The sequence below is a fragment of the Ochotona curzoniae genome, unplaced genomic scaffold (assembly GCF_017591425.1).
Source record: "Ochotona curzoniae isolate NIBS_2020 unplaced genomic scaffold, NIBS_Ocur_1.0 scaffold_3208, whole genome shotgun sequence".
Taxonomy (NCBI): domain Eukaryota; kingdom Metazoa; phylum Chordata; class Mammalia; order Lagomorpha; family Ochotonidae; genus Ochotona; species Ochotona curzoniae.
In genome coordinates, this window is record NW_024467106.1 from 348419 (window position 1) to 365884 (window position 17466).

Consider the following 17466-nt stretch of genomic DNA (forward strand, 5'->3'; position numbering starts at 1 on the left):
GGTGGCGTCACCTGTTTGTTCCTGTAGCTGGCGGTGGCCGGGCCCAAGGCCAGGTGCCGCGTGTCCTCCCTAAATGGGCTCAGGCCAGCATGTGTGAGTGGACAGTGCCAAGAGGCCCCAGGGGGGATGTCGGGGGCCGGAGGGCCTGCATCTCACAGGCTGGGACAGCAGCAGCACCCAGTGTGGGCTGCCCAGCACTCATGGTACCCGCAGCAGGCTGGACTCCCTATCCGGAGCTGGACTGGGGTTGGGCCCTGCCACAAGCCCCACCGCAGCTGTGCCAGCCTCAGCCAGCTGCCCAGGAGGGCACTGAACCCCTGGGGCTGGAGTCTGCTCCCACCCTGCATGGGGGTGGCTCAGGAGTGATGGCGAGACCCTCATCCAGCTGTAGATCCAGCTTCCACTGACACTGCTGGCAGGCAGCCTTGCAGAGTCAGGTGCCTGGGCATGGCTTGCAGGGGGCCTGCGGGAGGGAGAACCAGACTCCCTCACCTCCTCATCTCTCTCCTTTTGCTCCTTGGCACAGAAGCGCACGCTGCCCCGCCGCCCCCATGGGGCCCAGGGAGCAGACCTTCACGGCTCTGCTGGGGGTCGCGGCCGTCGCGGGCCTCACGACCCTCATTCTCCTCCTGGTGGAGGCCACAAGTGTCCTCCTGCCCACAACCACCAAGGTGCGGGAGCTGGGGTGCGGGGGCGGGGCTGAGGGCGCCGGACCGGCCCATAACCCGTCCTCTATCACCCACCCCTAGTTCGGGGTCGTGCTGGACGCGGGCTCCTCGCACACCTCGCTCTTCCTGTACCAGTGGCCGGCAGACAAAGAGAACAACACGGGAGTGGTCAGCCAGGCGCTGGCCTGCCGGGCACAAGGTGAGCGGCCCGTCCGCCTCGGGCCGGGTCCACCGCGGTGCGTGTTTGGGAGGCGGCCCAGCCTCTGCCCGGGCCCACGGCCCACGTACCCAGCTCAGGGTGCGGGTCCCGCCTCTTCCCCTCCGCAGGGCACTGCCCCGTCCCTCTCCTGCAGGACCAGGGGCACGGGAGGAGCGGAGCCACAGAGTGAGTCCCGCCCACGGTGTGTTGCTTTCCAGGCCGGGGAATCTCCTCGTATGCGGCCAACCCCCTGGGAGCTGCCGAGAGCCTGCGGGACTGCCTGGAGGAGGCGGTGGCGCACATCCCGCAGGCCCAGCACCGGGAGACGCCACTGTTCCTGGGGGCCACGGCTGGTATGCGACTGCTCAGGTATGCCCACATCCCGGCAGGCCTGCGGACGCGGTGGAGGCTGTGCGCTGGGGCTCCAGCCGGGTCGTCCTCTCCACCCAGCCAGAAGAACAGCTCCCAGGCCGCGGAGGTCTTCGATGCCGTGTCCCAAGTCCTGGCCCAGTCCCCTCTGGATTTCCGGGGTGCCGAGATCCTGAGCGGGCGGGATGAAGGCGCCTACGGGTGGATCACGGCCAATTACCTGTTGGGCAGGCTGGTTAAGGTGGGGCAGGGTAGCCTGGGGGCTTGGCCAGGGGGTCGGGAACCGGGATGCGGGCTGAGCCTGCCCTGTGTGTGACCAGTACTCCGCGGTTGGGAAGTGGATCCGGCCCGTGGAGGAGGCCCTGGTGGGCGCCCTGGACCTGGGCGGGGCGTCCACCCAGATCAGCTTCGTGCCAGAGGGCCCAGTCCTGGACGCGCGCAGCCAGGCCACCTTCCGCCTGTACGGCACCACGCACAGCCTCTACGCACACAGCCATCTGTGCTTCGGGCGTGACCAAGCGCTGCTCAGGCTGCTGGTGGGCCTGGTGCAGGTCAGGCTCCCCCCGGGGTGCGGGGTGGGGCAGCGCACCCCGCTGGCCCTTGCTCCAGGTCCCGCTTCCCACAGGGAAACCCAACCGGTCCTGTTCGCCACCCGTGCTACCACAGCGGCTACCGGGCCACGCTGGCCCCGGGCGTCCTGTACGAGTCCCCATGCGTGCGCGATCCGCCGAGCCCGGGCCTCTCGCAGAACCTGACGGTGGAGGGGACGGGCAACCCCGCGGCCTGCGTCGCCGCCATTCGGACGCTCTTCAACTTCTCCAGCTGCGTGGGCCGGGCCGATTGCGCCTTCGACGGGGTCTACCAGCCGCCCGTGCGCGGCCCCTTCTACGTGAGTGCCCGCCTGCCCGCGCGCGCCCCGCACGCCCAGGGCTGGGGACGGCCTGGCCCAGTGGCTCTTCTCCCGTCCCCAGGCCTTCTCCAGCTTTTACCACACCTTTCACTTCCTCAACCTGACCGCTGGGCAGACTTTGGACACCACCAACGCCACCATCTGGGCTTTCTGCCAGAGATCCTGGAAGCTGGTGGGTGGGGAGGCGACCCCCCTGCCGGACTGGGCTGGACAGGGGAGGTGGGGACCCCTGTGGTGGACTGGGCTGGGCTGGTGGGGACCCGTGTCGGGGCTGTGGGGCGGGGAGGTGGCGCGGGGTGGGAACTGAGGTCACAGCCACAAGGCTGGCCCCGGGTGGGGAAGGAGGGAGGGCCGGGTGCTGTCCCAGCCTCACTCGCCCACCCACCCAGGTGGAGGACAGCTACCCCGGGCAGGGGCTCTGGCTGCGAGACTACTGTGCCTCCGGGTTGTACGTGCTGACGCTGTTACTAGACGGCTTCGGCTTCAGCCAGGAGACCTGGGTCAGCATCAAGTTCCGGACGCAGGTGACACATGCCCCCATGCACAGCCAGGCGCAGGCAGGCGCTCCTCACGTGGCCCCGCAGTCCTGAGCACCCCTTGTCCCACAGGCTGACGGCACCGACCTGGGCTGGACGCTGGGCTACATGCTCAACCTCACCGGCCTCCTCCCCTCCGAGGCCCCGGCCCAGTGGCGGGCCCAACACCCGGGCGTCTGGGTGGCGGGCGTGGTCTTCGCGGTGCTGACCCTCGTGGCCATCCTGGGGGCTTTCGCGGTCCAGCTCTTCTGGCCCCAGGACTAGCAGGGATGCCCACACCCCTGCCCCCTCCGGGCCCACAAAATAGACTGTGCTGCCCCAGACCGAGTTTTTATTCACTCTGCTCTCGCTCCTTGGCTCCTCAGAGGCGCCCGCCAGCTGGCACCACGAAGCAGGTAGGGAAAATGCCAACGTGGCCATCGCGGTGTCCCTCCAACCAGGCCTCATCCACTGTGGAGAGGCCAAAGCTTACAGCTCTGCAGGGCCGGGTGTCAGGGAAGCCCGCCCCCAGGGTCACATGACGCTTGCCCACCTTCACAGAGGACATCCACCTTGTCCCCGGGCAACAGGTCCAGGTCCTCAGGGCCCTGGGCTGCGTAGCGGTGCTGGGCCACCACCTGGTAGAGCACGGGCCGGCCCCCGGCGCCCTAGACCCACAGGAGGCCCCGCTGAGGCTATGACGTCAGTGACCCAGTGACCACAGCCAGCCGAGTCTCTGCTGCTGACCGAGCCCTGGCCCAGCCCCATGCACCCCTCCCTGCCCATGCTGACCCCTCCCTCCCCATGCTGACCACTCCCCTCCCCGTGTCCATGCCTCCCCCTCCCCATCTCTGGCCCTCTGGCCTACCCCAAGACCTCCTTACCTTGCACTGGAGCCGCAGTCCCCCAGGGCCGGCCGCCTGCCATGCCTTCCACAGCGACTCCTCCCCATAGATGGGTACCCAGGAGCTGGCATCACCTGGGGCTGGACAGCTGTGGAGGCAGTCCTGGGGGTCAGCAAGGGAGTGCTGACCTCTGACCCTGCCGCGTCCAGCACCCTCCAACTGTTGCCCCTGCAGCAGGGAGCCCTCCAAGCTCACCTGAGCTGGCCTAGCTGGGCCTGGGATGGGAGGGCCTGACCCAACAGAGCCCGCAGGGTGGACAGGTCAGCTCCCCGTGGGACCCTCAGCGCCACGGTGAACACACACTGCACGGTGACTGGCACCAGGGCCTCGGGGTCTTCCTCAGCAGTGCCCTGGGCCGGGCAGAAGGGGGCGGCTGAGGCTGCAGCAGCCCCTCCCTCAGCGTGATTGGCAGCTGCGAGGCGGGGTGACGGGGAGGGAAGCTCTTACCCCAGCCTCTGAGGGGTCCTCAGCTGCGCAGGGCCCTGCAGGAAGGACGAGACTTGAGATTCCAGGGGTCTCTGCCCCTGCCCTCCCCCTCAGCAGCCCCTCCCCAGGACTGCTCACCTACGGGCCAAGGAAGCTGCCTGCCAGCCTGCTGCACTGGGAGCCTCTGCAAGAAAAAGGAGGGTTGGCACTGGAGGGACCCCAGAGCCTGGGGCAGGGGTGGCGGGGCTCACGTGCCCCTCAGGGTGCTGGCTGCTGTTGCCGAGTGCCCACACCCACGGGAGCTGAGGGGACTCCCATGGGGCCCAGCCTGACCCTGGCCACTGCAGAAGGACCCAGCAGAAGTCACTTTTCCCTGTCCTTGTCTTCCAAATGTGTAAATAAATCTTGAAGACCAAACCCCACAGGCTCTGTGAGTGCGGCTCCCCATGAGGGAACACTGCACTGCGCAGCGGGCAGTGGGAGGCTCGGCCATGACCACAGGGCACCAGGGACACTGCAGGCCGGGCCACTGCCCTCCGCTGTGCCCTCTGGCTCCGGTCCTGCAGCAGCCAGCCCCCACCTGCAACTCCCCAGCAATAGGGCATTCCAGAACTCTTCCCATTTGCTCCTCACCTCACCCCTTCACCCCTGCTCACCTCCTCCGTCTCACTGCCTCCTCACCTCCTCCTCTCCCCCTCCTCCCCTCCTCCCTCCCATCCGTCCTCACCTCCTCCCCCTCCTCACTTCCTCCCCCTCCTCCCCTCCCTCTCCTCCTCCTCACCTCCCATTGGCTCCCAGTCCCTGTCAGGGCAGAGGTTCAGCAAAAGTGGGCACCCCTGCCTGCCCTAGACCCCACTCAGGGAGGGCAGAGTGCGCCCCCCGACCCTGTCCCATTATAGTGTGTATGGGGGGAGTTGAGCGGGCTCACAGCGTCCACAGTTCTTCCTTCCCTTGGCAGTGGACGGTCCTGAGGGCCCAGCTGTGGCTGTGGAGGCTGCACATCTGGGCTAGGGCCCTCCTGCGAGGCCATCACCTAGGAAGGGTCAGCCAGTCAGTGGTTAGCAAAGGTGCAGGCAGCCAGGCCAACACCCCGCCCTCCTGCCCCACTCCAATGCCCTGTGGTCAGCAGAGGCCAAAGGTGCAGCAGCTCCAGGCTGGCCAGGGGTGGCTGCCTCCCACTCGCCTCCCCAACCTTGGCCTTGCCCAGGAACTCCACAGGCTCCAGATGCTCCAGGTACCGCTTGTGGGGCCGGAAGACCTCACCCCTGGGGACCTGCCTCAGCTGCAGTGGGGTCCGGGCCTGGGAGAGAATGGGGAAGAAGGGGGAGGGGAACTGATGCAGATCCCACCCTCACAGCAGGAGGGCACAGGGACCCCAGCCCCTCCCTCACAGCAGGAGGGCACAGGGACCCCAGCCCCTCCCTCACGGCAGGAGGGCACAGGGGACCCCAGCCCCTCCCTCACAGCAGGAGGGCACAGGGGACCCCAGCCCTCCCCACGCAGGAGGGCACAGGGACCCCAGCCCCTCCCTCACAGCAGGAGGGCACAGGGACCCCAGCCCCTCCCTCACGGCAGGAGGGCACAGGGACCCCAGCCCCTCCCTCACGGCAGGAGGGCACAGGGACCCCAGCCCCTCCCTCACAGCAGGAGGGCACAGGGACACAGCCCCTCCCTCACGGCAGGAGGGCACAGGGACCCCAGCCCCTCCCTCACAGCAGGAGGGCACAGGGGACCCCAGCCCCTCCCTCACAGCAGGAGGGCACAGGGACCCAGCCCCTCCCTCACGGCAGGAGGGCACAGGGACCCCAGCCCCTCCCTCACAGCAGGAGGGCACAGGGGACCCCAGCCCCTCCCTCAGCCCATCCTGGGCCCCACACCATGGTGCTGGGTCCAGCTCCCCTCCACCCTGTTGCCAGGCCCCCAGCAACGCCCAGCCCTGACCATGCCATCTCTCCTTCCTTCTCACTCCTCCCCTCCCCTCCTCACCTGCACCTGGCTCAGGGCATTGTCCAGGCCATCAGAGGATCCCTCTGGCCGCTTGGCCATGGCCTCCGTCAAGCTGCTGGCTGCCTCAGCCCAAAGCCCCAGCTGGCACTGGACAGCCGCCACATTGTGTGTCACCTGGGGATGAGGTCAGGGGTCAGTGACTACCCTGGTCCCACAGGCACCTGGAGGCCCAGTTCCCATGGGTGCTATGGGCAGAGCTCAGGGTCCATGGTGCTAGGGACCCTAGTAGGGGTCTAGGGATTCCCAGCACCCTCCCCATGGAAGGGGCTTCCCTGCAAGGTGTGGGTTAGGGGTCTTGGTCCAGGTGCCCCAGGTGGGTACCAACCCTGGCTCCCGGAACTTCCTGGGGCTTCCTGGCCACAGCTGGGCACGTGTCCAAGAGGGTGTGGCCCCCAGCTTAGCTGTTCCAGGAAGGAGCCGAGCCCCACCCACCCTGTACTGCCCCGAGGGGCCCTCCCTTGGCACTCTCAGGTTGCACTGTCCAGCAGGAACCTGACCACATCCACAGGCCTGCCCATGCTCAGAAGGTCCTGCCCACGAGCCCTGCCCAAGTGACCATGAGTCCCGCCTACACACCCACGAGTCCCGCCCATATGCCCACAAGCCCTGCCCACGTGCCCACAAGCCCCACCGCATGCCCATGAGCCTAGCTGGCCGAGGCAGACAGGGGCAGCTGAGCCGCTTACCTCCCAGGCCTGCAGCCTGAACCGCAGGCCCAGCTGTGTGTAATCGATGGCCGTATTGCCCCTGAGCTGTGCTTGTGCCACCCGGAAGTCAGACAGGGCTTCCTGGAACCTGGGGCAGCCAGGTCAGGGGTCAGGACACGAGGCAGAGAGGAAGTGGGGCTGGGGAGTCCTGTCGGACCCCAGACTTTTCTAAAGCAAGCACACAGCCTGGCACGCCCTCCCTCCCTGCTACTGGGGTCTTTAGCACAGCTGAGCCTCCACTGCCCGCACTGAAGAGTCCACCTCTTCTAGGCAGACCTCCAGTGCTGACCAGACAATAGGCTGCCCAGCACCTGCCAAGTGACCCCATAAAGAAGGGGACCAACATGGGCATCACCTGCAACCCATCCAGGCCCCATGTGAGTGACGTGGGCGTCCCCTCCCATCCGCTCCCATCACACCCAGTTCCATGTGGGTGACGTGGGCGTCTCTTCCTGTCCCCTCCCAGCCCATCCAGGCCCCATGTGAGTGACGTGGGCGTCCCCTCCTGTCCCCTCCTGTCACACCCAGGCCCCATGTGGGTGACGTGGGCGTCCCCTCCTGTCCCCTCCTGTCACACCCAGGCCCCATGTGGGTGACGTGGGCGTCCCCTCCTGTCCCCTCCTGTCACACCCAGGCCCCATGTGAGTGATGTGGGCGTCCCCTCCTGTCCCTTTCTGTCCCCCTGAGGCCTGGTAGCTCCCCCAGCCCTGGCAGAACCAGCAGGGAGCCTTCTGTGCTTACCTCTTCAACTGGAAGTTGGCCACCCCTCGCTGGAGGAAACCGATGGCCAGGCAGGGGTCCTTAGTCACTGCATCATCAAACGCCTGGGGACAGGACACCAAGGTGAGCCACTGTACACTGAGTCCATTGGCCCAGCTTGCACCTGCTGGGGTCGGGAGCTCAGGACTTGAGCCTCTGCCTAGCTCTGGGCCTTCCAGGGGGTCTGAGGCCACTGCTGGCCATGAGCACAGAGAAAGGAGTCAGAGCCACTCCTGGAGGCCACCAGGGGGTCCGTCGGGGCTCTGGGCCTGGCCATACACACCGAAGGGCAGCAGCCAGCACCCCGGGGCACCCACAGTAACCGCTGCCACCTGCTCAGCATGGCCGTGGGAGGGGCCAGGTGCCTTTCTCCCCACGGTTGGCAGCCCCCCTCCAGCACAGGGTGCCTGCCCTTCTTGCCCTGCCCCCTCTGATGGCTTCCCCGCTGCTTCCTGATTGCCGAGTGTCAGGGGTCACTCAAGAGGCCAGTGACTCAGGCCAGTGCCCGCCACCCTCCTGAGGGAGTCCTTAAGGGGGAGCTGTTCCCAGAGGCCGGGGCTCCACCCAGCCCCTGCTGTGTTACCCTGACCCCCGGGCACTGCCCAGGACAGTGTGGTTGATGGACAGGAAGCTTGGAAGGGCAGCGGGGGCTTCACTTGGCACAGGTATACAGCCCTGCTGGTGACACAGGCTTGGAGGGGTCCAAGGATGCTCCTGCCACTACTACCGCGGCTCCACCTTTTCCCACGGTGGCAGGGACCCCCAGCACCCCGCCCCCCCCGTTCCCCCCCCCCCCCCCCCCCCCCCCCGCCTTCCACACTCCCTGGAGCAGCAGCCTGGACGTGGAAATAAGGGCAGGGGTCCAGTGGGAAACAGGCTTCCTAGCTCTGTCTCCCGCTCCTGCGGGAACCCCAGCTCACCCGCAGCGCAGCCTCGGGGTCCCCAGCCAGCAAGTGCACGCAGCCCACGTTGAAGCTCATCTTAGACGAGGGCACCTCCCGGAAGAAGTGCAGGGCGCCGGGCCAGTCCCCGCACGCCACGGCCTGCACGCCCCGTTGCCAGGTGCGCACCTGGTCCCCGAGGGAGGCCATGGCGCACTGCACCTGCCGCTCCGAGGCCGCTTTTTGGCCCTGCGCGCAGGGCGTGGAGCTGGGCGGGCCACCCAGGAGACCGGCGGTTGGGGCGGGGTCGGAGGTGGGGCCTCATCCCGGACACGTAGGTCAGAGGGTTTAGCAGGAATACCCCTAAAAATACGACCACTCTCTTCCCTGGCTTCTGGTGCAGGCTGAGTGGGGAGGCAGGAGCCCGGATCTCCAGGCTGTCCCCAGCCCAGGATGCCTTAGTGAGGGACAAGGTGAGCCACGGAGGTGCGGGGCTCGAACCTGCACCCCAACCTGGAGGCAAGCCTGTGAGAGGTGGCAGCGGCTTGCGGGAGCTGTGTGCATCCCGTGGGCCTCCTGGCCTCAGCCAGTCAAAGCTCTACAGGGCTGCATGAGGAGTGAGGTGTGGAGCCACCTGTATGCCTGCGACCCCCAAGCTAGCAGGGACCCCCAGCTGTGTTCCCCCACAGCGTCCAGAGGTCCCCAGCCACTGTCACCCCCTCAGCTGTGCCTCCTGCTCCTGGAGCCTTTGAGTCTCCATGCTGCCCCAGGGCCACATGGCCACCCGCCCCCACTCGTGCCCGGGTATACAGCTACGCCTGCCAACCCCCAGGGCCCATGTGCCCACCTCTCAGACGCCACATGACCACTCTGCCTTGACTGTGAGCCCCAGGCAGCCCTTGGTCCGCTCCTGTGGTCTGGTCCTCACCCTGTCCTCTCGCTGTAGTCCCCCTTCTGCCCTGACTACGACCTCAGCAGTGGAAGAGACTGGGGGCCCCCACCCCGCACAGCACCAGCCCAGCTCTGTTCCCCTCACACAGCCTCTGGGACACGGCCCTTGGAGCCTCGGGGTCTCCACCCACCTCTGCTCACTCAGGCCCTAGGCACTGCTGTGTCAGCCTCTCGCTGGCCCTGCTGGGCACTGAGCAGGTGAACCAGGGCAGGGTACCTGCTTCTCACCACCCATGGGGCTGTGGCCTTGGCAGACCTGAGGCCCTGCCGAGCTGTCCCTCCTCTCCCATGCCCAAGTACTCCCAGCTCTGCTGACTGCCCCTCCTCCACAGGTCTGGGATGGGATGGCACCAGGGGTGGGGGACCGTGCCCTGACCCCCAGGGGCCTGGCTTTTCTCAGCCTCAGCCCTGTTCCAGCAGATGTTGGCTGGGTGTTTGCCCGTCCCAGCTTTACAGCGTGTGGGCCCATGTCTCTCACCATTCGATTCTGGTCCTATGACGGAAGCCTTAGTGGCCTCCAGGGGCCCAGCTTGTGGGGAGCCCGAGTGGGTGTCTAGGGCAGCTGCTTGGCTGTACCACCAGCTGCGCCCCTCCTCCAGGGCCCCAGCTCTAGGAATCAGGAGTGGCTGTCCTGTGCGGGCTGGTGGTCACTGCTCTGGGGGCCCTGTGCCGGGCAGTAGTGGGACCTGGCAGCTGCTCAAGGACCACACTGACACTTGGCATGGGGTCTTTCATAGACCCTGTGCTCACCCCTCGTGTGACGCTCGGGAAGGGAGGGGTTGGCCAGGGGCATGAGCTGGACGGCTTTCAGGGTGGACCCCACAGAGCAGGGAGGGACCAGTGCTCCGGCTCTTATCCCAGACACCCACGAGTGTTGGAAAAGCACCGTCTAACCATGCTCTTGGGGACAGGGCTGTTAAGCTGCAGGGACTACCCCTAGGCCCAGGTACCCCTCTAGCTTTTTTTTTTTTTTTTTTTTTTAAGATTTATTTGAAAAGCAGAGAGATCTTCCATCCTCTGGCTGACTGCACAAATTCCCACAACAGCCAGAGCTGGGCCCATCTCAAGCCGGGAGTGTCATTCCGGTCAGCCAAGTGGGTGCAGGGCTCAAGTACGTGGGCCGTCCTCTGCTGCTCTCCCAGGCGCATTAGCAGGGAGCTGGATGGCAGGTGGAATAGCCAGGACTTGAGCCAGTGTCCACATGGGATCCCGGTGCTGGAGGCCTAACTTGCATCACAGCCACAGCTTGTCATGCGTCACGAAGTCCGGGAGGATCAGGTGCTGAGGGACTGGCCTAGCCCGTGTGGACAACCCAGCCAGCCCAGCCCAGGAAGGAGCCCAGTAGGGGCTGGGTCCCAGTTTGCTCATGAGCCCGGCACAGAACCTCATGGTCGGCACGCACCAGGGTGCAGCTACAGGTGGGCAGGCGGGGAGAGGTGATGGGACGACAGTGGCCTGGCCCAAGTCTTGTGCCAACTGGTGTAGGTCCAGTGCCACAGCTGAATCTCACCGATGCCACCCTCGGTCACTGCTCGGTCACCCACCCATAGCTGCGCATGCCAACTGCTCCAGTGCCCACCCAGCTCCCTGCTTGTGCTCTGGGAAGATGGTCAAGGACGGCCCAGAGTCTTGATCCTGCACCCACATGGGAGACTTGGAAGAAGCTCCTGACTCCTGGCTTCAGATCGGCTCAGCTCTGGCCGTTGCGGTCACTTGGGGAGCGAACCAGTGGATGGAGGATCTTTGTCTCTCCTTCACTCCTTGGACCTGACTTTCTAATAATAATAATAATAATAATAATAGTAATAATAATCTTTGTTTAAAAAAGGAAAAGGAAGTGGTTAGCCATCATGTCTCACTGCTGAGAACACGCAGGGTTGGTGGAGGGAGAGGTGGGGGCTGGATTACCCAGTAAAGCCGTAAACCAGGAAGTGCCACCAGGGCAGTCAGCTCAGACTGCAGGGCCTGTGGGACGGGCACGCCGGCCACTGCCCTCCTTTGGGCTGCCCCTCCATGCCCCTGGGGTCCACCTTGAGATCAGGCTGCTGGACTGGGGTGGGAGCAGGGGCACCAGTGTCCTGGGTGGCCATCCTGGTGAGCTGCATGCACGGGCAGCGTGGATCTTAGCACCGTGTTTAGTGGTTGCTTTTTGTTTCCAATGCTGAGGGACATGCAGAGCCGTGAGCTTGGGGCGGGGAGGGGGCTGAAGGGGCCCATTGTCGGGCTGACTGCCTGCAAGGATTCACCTGAACCCTGTTAGGGGAACCCTCTGCTTCCAGAGACAAGAGGCCGGCAGGGGGTGGGTGGTTCCTGGAGGGACAGACAGCCTTTGAATTGTGCTGCACACCACTGCCTGCATTGAAGTGATAAGGTCAGATATGTCTGCTTCTTCACTGTCAGTCCTCACTGGCTGCTTCTGCTTTGTGTCATGTAGATGCCCGCCATCACAGCTGCCTGCCGTCACAGCTGCCCACCGTCACAGGTACCCGCCATCACAGCTGCCCACCGTCACAGGTACCCGCTGTCACAGCTGCCCACCATCACAGCTGCCCACCGTCACAGGTACCCGCCGTCACAGCTGCCCACCATCACAGGTACCCGCTGTCACAGCTGCCCACCATCACAGCTGCCCACCGTCACAGGTACCCGCTGCCATCACAGCTGCCCACCGTCACAGCTGCCCGCCGTCACAGCTGCCCGCTGTCACAGCTGCCCGCCGTCACAGCTGCCCACCATCACAGCTGCCCACCATCACAGGTACCCACTGTCACAGCTGCCCACCGTCACAGCTGCCCACCATCACAGCTGCCCACCATCACAGCTGCCCACTGTCACAACTGCCCACCGTCACAGGTACCCGCCGTCACAGGTACTCGCCGTCACAGCTGCCCGCCGTCACATAGATGCCATATGTAGACGCCTGCTGTCACATTAATATTCACTGTCACGGACCCAGCATCATGATAGCATAGTGGTTAAAGTCCTCACCTTGCATTTACTGGGATCCCATATGGGCGCCGGTTCTAATCCCAGCAGTCCCACTTCCCATCTAGCTCCCTGCTTGTGGCCTGGGAAAGCAGTCGAGGACGGCCCAAAGCCTTGGGACCCTGCACCCGCGTGGGAGACCTGGAAAAGCCCCTGGTTTCAAATTGGCTCAGCTCCAGCCATTGTAGTCACTTGGGGAGTGAATCATTGGACAGAAGATCTTCCTTTCTGTTTCTCCTCATCTGTTTATATCTGCATTTCCAATAAAAATATATAAATCTTTTAAGAAATATTCGCTGTCACGCAGTTGCCCACCGTCACATAGATACTTGCTGTAAACCCTCTCACTTTGAGCACTTCCTGTTCAGTTTATGGCAAGAACTGTAGAATAAACATATTCCACTTACCTTGGAGTCTGACTTGATCTCTTTGAACCCCAACAGGGGGCTTCTAGGCGCCCCAGCCAGACTCCTGACAACCACCAACATGGCGAACCTCTCAAAGGTGCCCATGGCCCTCCCCCTTGGGCCCCAGAGTCCCAGGGCGCTGCCTGCCTGGCGAGTGAGGGGAGACCTGCGGCAGCTCCCAGCCGTGTTCCCTGAGGGGCTGGCTCTCCCCAGACCACAGCGGGTTCCCCCCTGGTTGCCCGGGCCTCCAGAGGCCACGGTGGACAGAGGCAGGAAGTGGTGCTGGCCCTATGGCTCTGGCTTGTCTCAGGCCACCTGGCCACATGCCGGGGGGAGCAGGACCCCAGGCTGTGCAGGACTGTGGGTCCTGGAACTGCCAGCCCCAACACCCCCAGTGCCTCTATGTTGCCTTGTTGCAGGGCTGTGAGCTCCCAGCCTCCCCCTCCCCTGCTCCCTGACTTTGCAAGAATGACAAATGAGTGATGAGTCAGCAAGCAGCCTGCACAGGGTCCTCCCAGCTGACCCACACAGCTCACTGCCCACCTACCACAGGCCAAGGCCCAGGCCCAAGGAAGGGTTCCCAGGCCCTTGGACCCAGGCTTCCCTGGGCCCAGCAGCCTCCTCAGCTGGACACCTGCTCAGTGGCTCACAGGACTCGCAGAGAGGTGGGCCCTGGTGGCACTGACAGCACAGGCCCAGAGCACAGCGTGGCACAGGCCCTGGGGACAGCGTGGCATAGGCCTTGGGGACAGCGTGGCATGGGGGGCACAGCAGGACGAGGGGGCACAGAGCTGGCCGTGTCTGGTTCCGTGGCTACAGCCGTAGGCTCAGTGGTTCTCTTGGCCCTGCCAGGAGCAGAATAGACAAGACCAGGTTCTCAGCAAGGACCCTGACCTGCAGCCTGGGAGCCAAAGACGTGGTGCCACCTCCTGCCTCGGCCTCTGGGGCCCTGGGACCATCTGGTGGCCTTGCATGTGACTGCCAGCTCATACCCTGAGAACCGGCTGCCGCGGTCACCACTCCATACCCCGAGTTTCTGGCCAGAGCACAGGCCATCAGGTAAGTTGGGGGCCAAGCCCCAGGGAGGCAGCGGGCTGGGGTGGAAGCCTTTCCTGCCATGGCTGCCACCCAGTCCATTCAGGCTCCTGTGTGGAATCAGACTGGGCAGGCAGGGTCCCATCCCTTCCTCCCTGGGTGTCCCCTGCCACCCCAGGGAAACTGTCAAGCTAGGGGGGAGGCGGAACCCCTGTGACGTCAGGGTGTGGGCATGACTCTGAGGCCTCCTCAGCTGCCCATCTAGGGCTCTAATGTGGTGCCACCCTGGGGGGCTGGGCATGAAGGGTCAGGGCCCTGGACAGAGCTGTGCCCAAGGACATGGGCTCACATACGGGACCCTGAGGCCCTGCACCCAACACCTGCTCCTGGGCAGTGGCTCTGGGACTGGGGTCAGGCTCAGCCAGAGGCCTTGGGTTGCGGCCCCTGGACTGGGGTCAGCCTCCTGCCAGGCCTCAGAGGCCGTGGGACAGTGGGTGGGGAGAGGTCTGGAGGCCTCTTGCCCCTGCCTAGACAATGGCGTCCACCCTCAAGTCCATGCCTTGGGCATCTGTCATCATAGCAACAGGAAGAGCCCCATGAGTTCCCAGGGTCTCTGGCGTCCCCTTGAGGTGATCCTGCACAGAAATGGCACAGCCGGCTCCTCTCCCCAAACCAGGCTCACCTGGGCCCCCTCCCTGCCGCTCCGGGGTGCCTTGGCAGAGTTGGACCTCACCCCGGCCCTTTCATGGGGGAGTCCTGGCCTCAAGGCTAGTACTGGCACCATCTACCTTTAGACAGTGGCCCAGGGTGGACCGTCCTGGAAGAGCTGACCCCACAGCTGCCGCCCTCCATGTTGCTGGTCAGCGCCACCTGGCTGCCCCCACAGTCCTGTCAGCTCCATTCTTGGGCAGCCGAGGGCCCCTTCCTGCCCAGGGCATGCCAGGCTGGCCTTTGACTCAGAGTGCATGATGGAGGACCCTAGCTGGGGCCACTGTGGAAATGGCGTGCACCCTTGGGTGTTTCTGTCCTGGCTCAGCACCACTGGCGGCTTCCGACCTCAGTGACCCCTGCTGAGGAGGGCCCTGACCCAGAACCCACAGGCAGGCGGCATTACCAAAGGGACAGGGAGGGAGAGGGGAGGGAGAGAGATAGAGGGAGAGGGAGAGGGAAGGAGGGAGAGGGAAGGAGGGAGAGAGAGAGAGGGAGAGGGAGGGAGAGGGAGGGAGAGGGAGGGAGAAGGAGGGAGAGGGAAGGAGGGAGAGGGAAGGAGGGAGAGAGAGAGAGGGAGAGGGAGGGAGAGGGAGGGAGAGGGAGGGAGAAGGAGGGAGAGAGAGGGAGGGAGAAGGAGGGAGAGGGAAGGAGGGAGAGGGAAGGAGGGAGAGGGAGAGAGAGGGAGGGAGAGGGAAGGAGGGAGAGGGAGGGAGAGGGAGCAGGGAGAGGAGAGAGGGGAGGGAGGGAGAGGAGGAAGCCAGCCACCCGCGGGCTCACGCCCCCAGTGGCCACAGCAGCCACGGCTAAGCAGGAGCCAGGAGCTTCCTCCAGGTCGCCCACGTGGCTGCAGAGGCCCCAGCACTTGCGCCATCCTCTGCTGCTTTCGCAGGTGCGTTAGCAGAAGCTGGAAGGAGTGTGGAGCGCGTCGCGGGAGGAGGGGCCCCAGCAGGGCTCAGACTCGAGGTGGCAGGCTGCAGGTGCCCGGCAGGTGGCCTGGGGCACCGCCCTGCGCTCCTCCCGAGGCCCCACGCTCGCTCTCCCCGCCTGGGCAGCCAGCATGGCCGAGCCGGGAACAATGCGGGATTGAGGCGGCCGTCACGTGGGCGAGGCCGCACGGCCAGGAATGCGGCCGGGGGAGGCTGGAGCCGGGCGGCCGGCTTCTCCCGGCCCTTTCAGAGCGCGTCTGGGCGCTGAATGCGCCGCCCTGGGGCACACAAAGGGGGTCTTGTGCCCGCCGCCCCTCCGCCGGGAGAGGCCATTGTCCCGGCCCCCCGCGGGCGGTGCACGCTCCACTGCCCACCGCCGCGCCGCCCCGTCCGCTCGGATTAGCCGCGCCCGCGACGCCCGGCCCGGCGATATTTCATGTCCAGGCTGCGGCCGGTCCCGGGCGGCTTCAATGCGGCTTTTGTGCGCTGTTATTTTATTTACATTTTTTAAACAGCTCACCGAGGTGCGAGAATAAGAAGAAAAAAAAAAAAAAAAGCCCACAGCGCCCCTTGGCTGCCGGCCCGCGGAGAGCCAGGCACCTGCCCGCGCCCCCCAAGCCTGCTTGGAGAGCCCACGGGGGCGGCCCCGGCCATCCCCAAGGCCCGGTCCCAGGCTCCTGCCCTCGCGTCAGCGCCCACCCTTCGGCAGGGGCAGCCGTGGTCACTCGGCCGCCGGCCACCTGGCCGCGAGGGGGCAGCCGGTGCGCGCGGTCAGTCCGCGCCCTCGGGCTCCTTGCGCTCCCGGGGCGCCCGCCCCGACGCGGACCCCTTGGCCGCCTCTTGTGGCTGCGAGGAGCCCGAGCTGGCCCGGCGCCAGGCCGAGGAGGCGCGGGGTCAGCCGGCCCGCACGCCCGCCGGGCCCTGCCGGTTCCCAGGCCGCTATTTTGGGCCTGGCTGTGAGTGGGGGGCGGGTGTCCAGAGGGCTATTTTTGCTTCCTCCCCATTGAACATGCTAGCAGCAGGCCTGAGACGTGCGGCCCAGCAGGGCTCTGCTGCCCAGGCCGGCGCAGGTGCCTTGGCCCGGCACTCAGCCCAGTGGGCGCCTGAGCGGTGGTCTTGGTGCCCGTGCCCGGAGGGGCTGCCATGGCCGCTCGTCTGGGGGCGCTCCTGGACCAGGGTCTGGGCGTGGGGGTTGGGATGGGGCACCAGGGCTGGACTCTTCCCCGTATTCAGAGGCTCGGGTACTCCACGGTCCCACCGAGGGTGGTGTGGCCTCAGTGGGAAGCTGTAACCGCTCACCTGGAGTGAGCACTGGGCTTCCCCAGTGAAATCTCAGTCCAGACAGGGCCCAGCCCCGCCTCCAGCAGGCCGCAGCAACCAGGGCATGGCAGGACAGGGCCTCATCGGGCAGCGAGGGTTCTCCCCTTGGACATGGTCCTCTGGACAGCTGACACGTGGGCCTCTGTGCACGAGCCCTTCCCGAAGCCCCGTGGCTCCAGAGGAAGTGGGCGGGGGCTGCCCCAGTGCCATCACTCTAATGTCCTGGGTCAGGGTTAGGGTCCGAACACTGGGCCTCTGGGTTCCCTTTGTCACTGGAGACCCTGGACAGGAGAGTTCAGCACTGTTGTGGGAAAAGAACACAGCCCAGGGCAGAGGCCTGGTCCTGGTCCAGATGTGGCTCCAGGCAGGTGTAGGGCTGGGCATGTGTGGATATGCAGGTGTGGGGCTATGCAGGTGTGGGGTTGGACAGTATGGGGCTATGCAGGTGTGGGGCTGGGCATGTGGTGTGGTAGAGAGGAGACTGTTCCATTGTTCCACCATTGCTGGACCTATCCCACCCATTGCTGAACCTATCTCACCCATTGCTGGACCTGTCCCACCCACTGCTGGACCCTGCCCCACCCACCACTGGACCTGTTCCACCCACCACTGGACCTGTCCCAACCACTGCTGGACCCTGCCCCACCCACTGCTGGACCCTGCCCCACCCACTGCTGGACCCTGCCCCACCCACCACTGGACCTGTCCCACCATTGCTGGACCTGCCCCACCCACTGCTGGACCCTGCCCCACCCACTGCTGGACCTTGCCCCACCCACTGCTGG

The 17466-nt window shown here is 65.5% G+C and overlaps 2 protein-coding genes across 3 annotated transcripts; one reads left to right on the plus strand and one right to left on the minus strand.

Moving 5' to 3' along the window:
* The first annotated feature begins 345 nt into the window (after positions 1-345).
* Positions 346-2946, plus strand: ENTPD8 (ectonucleoside triphosphate diphosphohydrolase 8). Of its 2 annotated transcripts, XM_040963579.1 has the most exons (10): positions 346-362; positions 563-671; positions 750-867; positions 1086-1236; positions 1318-1477; positions 1557-1787; positions 1862-2125; positions 2208-2318; positions 2536-2670; positions 2755-2946. In XM_040963579.1, the coding sequence occupies exons 1-10, from the start codon at positions 346-348 to the stop codon at positions 2944-2946; spliced, it is 1488 nt and encodes a 495-aa protein (XP_040819513.1). The 2 variants fall into 2 exon arrangements, with proteins under 2 accessions (XP_040819513.1, XP_040819514.1); XM_040963580.1 differs by lacking the exon at positions 2208-2318.
* A 67-nt stretch (positions 2947-3013) lies between these two features.
* Positions 3014-8556, minus strand: NOXA1 (NADPH oxidase activator 1). The gene is given in 10 exon segments (XM_041004573.1): positions 3014-3132; positions 3215-3329; positions 3546-3654; positions 3762-3916; positions 4852-5025; positions 5185-5292; positions 5979-6113; positions 6686-6794; positions 7448-7530; positions 8386-8556. Coding segments are annotated over 10 exon segments (1278 nt in total).
* Between the last annotated feature and the right edge of the window lie 8910 nt (positions 8557-17466).